This window comes from Vicia villosa, unplaced genomic scaffold (genome assembly GCF_029867415.1).
Source record: "Vicia villosa cultivar HV-30 ecotype Madison, WI unplaced genomic scaffold, Vvil1.0 ctg.000567F_1_1, whole genome shotgun sequence".
Lineage (NCBI taxonomy): Eukaryota > Viridiplantae > Streptophyta > Magnoliopsida > Fabales > Fabaceae > Vicia > Vicia villosa.
The window spans coordinates 425,765-432,466 of record NW_026705260.1 but is presented as its reverse complement, the minus strand read 5'-3'; the positions used below and the strand labels follow the sequence as shown (position 1 = coordinate 432,466).

General features: G+C 32.4%; 2 protein-coding genes across 2 annotated transcripts; one reads left to right on the top strand and one right to left on the bottom strand.

Annotated features, from left to right (window-relative positions):
• Positions 1 to 306: 306 nt before the first annotated feature.
• On the top strand, positions 307 to 1,527 carry LOC131629443 (zingipain-2-like). Its single transcript, XM_058900229.1, has 2 exons — positions 307 to 745; positions 846 to 1,527. The coding sequence occupies exons 1-2, from the start codon at positions 307 to 309 to the stop codon at positions 1,430 to 1,432; spliced, it is 1,026 nt and encodes a 341-aa protein (XP_058756212.1). The 3' UTR covers positions 1,433 to 1,527.
• A 538-nt stretch (positions 1,528 to 2,065) lies between these two features.
• On the bottom strand, positions 2,066 to 4,379 carry LOC131629442 (glucosidase 2 subunit beta-like). The gene is made up of 6 exons (XM_058900228.1): positions 4,199 to 4,379; positions 3,976 to 4,089; positions 3,739 to 3,834; positions 3,336 to 3,518; positions 3,108 to 3,251; positions 2,066 to 2,977 (listed from the first exon to the last, which is right to left on the bottom strand). Exons 1-5 carry the CDS (start codon positions 4,314 to 4,316, stop codon positions 3,148 to 3,150), a joined length of 615 nt encoding a protein of 204 aa, XP_058756211.1. The 5' UTR covers positions 4,317 to 4,379; the 3' UTR covers positions 2,066 to 2,977; positions 3,108 to 3,147.
• Between the last annotated feature and the right edge of the window lie 2,323 nt (positions 4,380 to 6,702).

Sequence of the window (6,702 nt, the reverse complement as noted above, 5' to 3'; positions counted from 1 at the left end):
TGATAATCCGAAGATCGGTTAAAAATAAAACTTAGATATTCTGGTAATTTTCCATATTGATGAGTGATCACAAAACTTAGCCAACATTCTAATGTGCTGAACTATCATTCCTATACGTAACATGTTCTCAAGGTCATGCAGAGTAAATGAATTGTGAAACAAAAGTCTTGTTTTGTTAAAACATGCAAGCACCAAAAACATGATCAGAAGGAGATATTTGTACACTTGAAACACCCCTAAACACAAGTCTACAAGAATAAGAACACAATGCTCCTATTCTCATTTGCATTGACAACTAGGCACATAATGACAAGTACAATACTAACCACCATTCTCTTCATTCTTCTCATGCTCTGCAATGCATGCATAACTGCACGCGAATGTCCTTCAGGACACAAACAGAAATCATCTGACATAGAAGTATTAAGGAAGAGGTTTGAAGGTTGGACGAAACGACATGGTCGAAATTACAAGCATAGTGATGAATGGGAAGTCCGTTTCAACATTTACCAAGCAAATGTTCGGTACATAGAATGCATAAATGCACAGAAAAACTCGTACAATCTCACAGACAATGAATTTGCAGATCTTACAAATGAAGAGTTTAGAAGAACTTACATGGGTCTTAGAACTAGGTCGCATTCACGTACAGGATTCAGGTATGATGGACATGGTGATGTTCCGGAAAGCAAGGATTGGAGAAAGGAGGGAGCAGTGACTAAAGTCAAGAATCAAGGCCAGTGTGGTAATGTTTCTTGTAATACAATTGCATAGCTTTAAGGTGTTTCGAAATGTGTTATTTCAATTTCACCATATTATGCAGTTCATGATATGTCTTCATGCAGGAGGTTGTTGGGCATTCGCTGCAGTGGCAGCTATAGAAGGCCTCCACCAAATAAAAACAGGAAAATTGGTCTCTCTATCGGAACAAGAACTGATAGATTGTGATGTCGAAAGTGATAACCAAGGCTGCCAAGGTGGCTTAATGGAGACAGCATTTACATTCATCATAAACAACGGTGGAATAACCACTGAGAAAGACTATCCTTACAAAGGGGTAGATGGTACCTGTGACACGGAAAAAGCTGAACATTATGCTGTGAGTATAAGTGGATATGAAAAAGTTCCTGCTGATAACGAGGCTAAACTGAAAGCTGCAGCTGCTCATCAACCCGTCTCTGTTGGAATTGACGCGGGAGGTTATCTATTTCAACTTTATTCAGAAGGTGTTTTCTCTGGCCTTTGTGGAAAGCAACTTAATCATGCTGTGACTGTAGTTGGTTATGGAGAAGAAAATAGAAAGAAGTATTGGATTGTGAAGAATTCGTGGGGTACTGGGTGGGGTGAATCTGGTTATATCAGGATGAAGCGCGACACTTTTGATAAAGCTGGTCTTTGTGGCATTGCCAAGTTAGCCAGCTACCCTGTTTAGTGTAGTTTAGCTTATTGACCTACAACTAAAAGTAAAAGACAGGAGTGATGCTCCTTATAGATTATAATATAAATAATGAAAAGGGAAATAAAAAAGATGAGTAATTTGATTCTATATGCACTAATTTTCTTAAAAGGAATCAGTAGTAAAACAGAAGCAATGACTGATTTAGGTTATTAACATATAAGTTGATAAAGTGTTGCCACTTCATAGTTCATGCTCCCAAATATTTTGCAAATCTGAAAACAGTGTGCATTTCTAAATGTGAAAATTCATCCTAAAAGTGTCATTGAGATAAGAATGGCGACACCAATATTCAGGATTCGGATTGTCTGAAGACTTGGCTATATGTACCAGCTAGTTTAGCATATAGAAATGAAATTGGTCCACTACAAATAATTCAACATATAAGACTTGAGTACTATATTGAAAATCTTAGTCACACGGCCAGGCCATATTCCATGCACTAGTTCTGGCTAAAATATGCTACTCAATTTGATTAATTTGTGATGGAGAAGGAAGTGCAAAGCAATATACTCTAAATTTTTTTCTTTCTCATTTTCCGAATAATTTGATGTTTCATCCCAACTTTAACTGAGTTTTCAAACACTACAAGACCTGACAAAAAGGCAATTAATAACAAAACAATGATCTTAATTTCTATACTGTTGTTGCAATTTGGTACACTCGTCAAGCAATCAACAACCATTCGATCACACATTGCAACCTACATAGTTTAAATCCGACTGGATAAGACTATCTCCAGGAAATGAATTCTGTCAAGCTTTCCATATTTCCCATTTAGACCGTAGCTCTGCCAATAATTTCATAATGGTTCCTCGTCTCAGGGCTGACCCTAGATTTCACCATTTGCTTCATCAAATCTGGGGGGCGCCTCAAAATGTCCTTGTGAATCACCTAAAACAGTGTTGTATAATTCTCTAAAGCAGGAACACATCCAGCTCTACCCGTGCCGTTCAGGAGTTTGACAGCATCAGACAGCTGATCGATGGTACAAAGATGAGATAGTAAGAAAATTACAAGTCCTTCAGTCAAGATATCCAATAGTTTGCTTCTCCGGCAAATATTAGATATAGAATGGGGCAAGTGTTTCGGCTACAACCAACCAAGCATACTAGAGGAGTACATAATACGGGCTTGTGAAACTTGAAAATGACCAAAACGTAGAGTATGTAGGAATAGGCTCAGTGGGGTTTACAGTGAGGTTTGAGAGGTACTAATACTGCAGCATTTCACAAATAATTTTCTCTCTTGGATTATGGAGAGGATGAAAAAAGGGATTTGATATTTTGCATAACTACAAATAATTGACATTGACAAAGTTGGGAATTTTCTCATAGTTTATTATTTCTGCTTGAACTCTAACGGCGCTCAAGGTTTTGAAGATAATGAACAACTGAAGGACAATGGTTCAAAAATGGGTGTGAATGAAGAAGAAAATATACATTATGTTGTTTATCCAATCACCATTACTGAAAGTTCTATATAGTTTTGGAGTACCTAGCACCATAATGAACATGAAACCTGCAACGGTTAGTCAAAAATAGATACTTAAACCCCTTTGGCTTTTTTTCTTAAAATGTATGGAAAGTTCTTAACATATATATTCAAGAAGTACTAAGAAAGGGAAATGAGGAATATATTAAAATATTACCACATTTCAAAATCATGTAAACACCAAGGTCTCTTTGAATTCAGCGGGAACGCCTCCTCCTATATCTGGTGTGGCAACGGAAACTCCATAGAATTACCAAAAAAGCAACTAGAGCCACTTGTAGAATAACTGCCAGCTTCAAACCTAAACAAGCAGCTTCGAATTTATTTTACCAAAATTTTAAACACATTCAAAAAGTTGTTGGATAAAAACGAACAAGTTAGTTACCACTAAGGCTATGAGCCGACTCCTCCGACTTCACTCCATGTTCTGTTTCTTTTTCAGCAAAAACATCCAGATTGCTTACCTTTGAATTATAATTACCATACATGTTCTCTGTGTTTCCACCCATGACACATGCGTTTGGACAACGAACAATTCCATCGTACTCATCACTCCCGTCACAACAATCTGCAGCAACGTTGAATGAAAATCAAAACTCAAAGTCGAAATCAGAAGAAATGTGTTATTCGATCATCATCCAGACAACTTCAAATTGAAACATAGACATTCCATCATTTTCAATATTGAATGAAAATCAGAAATCAAAGTTGAAGCCAAAGACAAACATAAACAAGAAACTTAGAAAGATAAACATGACAACCAAAAAAATAGAGGAGAAAATGTTTACCACAAAACCGATCATTAACGTGGGAAGAAACTATAAACAGTGGCTTGCTTCCTAGGTTTCTGCAATAAAACTTTCCAGCTGAACAAGCTGAAGTTCCTGTAAATAAATGAACAACAACCTCTTAACAAACTATCAAACATTTTTGCATAAAATAAAAAGAATAATAATTAAACTTAATTGAATTAAGTAAATGATAAAATTAATCATGTGTGATATATGATTGATAGAATAGAATACCAGGTTCATCAGTGCCATCAGGGCAATCACAGAAATTGTCATTGAGACGGTCTCTAGAGAAGGATTTTGATCCATCCTTGCATTTGATGAATTCAGAGCTATAATATTTCACATCTGAAGCCAAAAAACGAAAATCAACAAAATAAGAAATTGAGGAAAAAGTGGGAAAAAAATGGGTTCGTCGCTGAATTGAGGGAAAAGGGGGTAGGTAGAGGTTACGTACCTAGAGGATGAATGCCGAGGAGAGAAGGGTTTGGAAATGAAAGGGAAGATGCGGTTGAAGCGAGGAGGAGAAAAGATACGATAGAGCGGAAGTAATAGGAGTCCATGGCGATGTTCATGGAGTACTCGTAGTGTTTCTGAATGACTTGACTTTACTTCTTCTCTAGTTGAGGCAAAAATTGATAAAACTTTTTCATTTTACAAATTTGTCCTTGTACACTTTCAAAATGGTTCATTCTAATGAAATACTTTTTGTTTTTTTTTTAAGATTATTAGACCATCTCCAATGGTGCAACTCATTTTTGAGTTCTTTATGGGTCCTACCAGCCATATCATCTCAAAATAATTTATTTAATATTTATTTTAGTGATGTAATTCAAATGGGTCCCACAACTTTATCTTATAAATTAATTTGATTGGGTACCATAATTTTTTACTAGTTGCATTGCAATGCAACTCTACTATGACATGGCAAATTGATTCAATATTTAATTATTATATTTATGTCTAGTTGGAGAACTCATTGAAAAATACTACCATTGGAGATATAAGACTACCCTACTTTTTTACTTTTTATACTCCACATCATCTTCTCTCTCTTCCACCTAATAATTCAACACACATTCAACTTTTACTCACTACAATAGTTTTGTTTAATAAAATTCAACACCCTACCCCACTACTTTTATTTCATATTCTTATTTTCTTTTATATTTTTGTTTTATGATTATATATTAAAATTAATTATATATTAATATTATTATCAATTTCAATGATGAATTTTAATATTATTAATTATATATTAATATTATTATCAATTGAAATTATGAAAAATTATGAAAAAAGTGGAATTTTTTGGTGTGTCCAAATCAAATGAACCAAGTCTCTATTTATAGACAAAAAAAATGATGAATTTTGGTGAAAATAAAAATAAATAAAAAATTTATTTACTATAAAATAAATGACATTAAATAATTATCATGAAATAAAAATATAAACACTCACAACAACCAATAATAATTTGCCAAAAATATTATGTGGCCCCCACTAATTTCTCATTCAACATGTTGAATGTTTTCAACACTAAATAATCCACATCACTTTCAACATATGATTCAACACACCATTGTACCAATTCAACTATTGAAAAAAAATTCAACACCTCCATTGTAAATAATCTAAGACAACTAGTGAGAGACACGTGTCGTCGCTCAGGTGTGCCGGGTGTGTATTATTTGTGGTGTAGTATTTCTTAAACGATATGAAAAAAATGTGAAGTAAAAAAGTTTGACCAAATTGCATATATAAAATGGAAATTAATCATCAATTTTTTTTATTAATAAAATATGGGTCATGCTAACATGTGCCCTAAGGGCACATGCTAAGGATACTATAAATAGAAAAAGTTAAATGTAATTAAATGCAATAAAATCATATTTAAAGTTTCGATGCATTGAATTCACGCGTTTTAAAAAAATATTTCTATTAATATCTCATTAACTTGTGCCCTTGGGGCACATGTTAACTTTTCTCATAAAATATTAGTACGGAGCCATGTGATAAGTACAAAGCAAACTATTCTTTTTTCGCCTTTTACCAATAAAATATTAGTAGTATGAAAATTATGCTCTAACTTAAAATAATGATCCACAGAAAAGTTTAAGATAAGTCAAGAACACAATCACAAAATAGAGTCAAGTATTGAAGACGGATAAACCTTAGCAAGTTTAACAACTATTTCATACTCAATTTCACAATGCTTTGCAATTCCAACAGTGTGGATTTTGAGGATGAGTAATTTAATTATGATATTGTGCAAATAACTAAAAAAATATGTAGTAATTTAGAATCTTCAAATAATAATTATGAAATAAAAAAATAACAACAAAATATTTGTTAATGTGATAACACATGAATGAGTCTTAATGTCATAACACTTAGATAGTATCAAATACAAATGTAAAATTTTAGATATAAATGCCAAATTTGAAATAATTTACTTTTTTTTTTAAATGAACAGTAAATATATAGATTTAATTATATTAAAGAACCATACGAAGAGAAGAAGAAATATAATTATGAGATAGAGAAAAAATTAATATTTAAAAATAAAGATTTTGTCTCTTGAATTAAAATAATTATGGATTAATTTAATATAAATATTGTTTTGTTAGTGACCCGTGAGATAAATACATTTTTAATATTATTAAAATTAAAAAAAAAATACATTATACTATCATGCAATTGATATGCTATAAAATATGATATGTATTATGTTGATAGTGACCCATAAGATACAGCCTAATAACATGTAAATTTATTTAATATTGTGTAAAATGTATTTAAAAACATGTAAGTTTAAAATGAATGATTTAATTATAAATGAATAATAATTATAAATATTCAACTATATTATATTTTCAATTTAAATTTTACTTTATAGAGAGAGAATGAGGTAGTGTATTATGTTGTAGAAAGTGTGTGGACCAATGAAAGTGGAACACT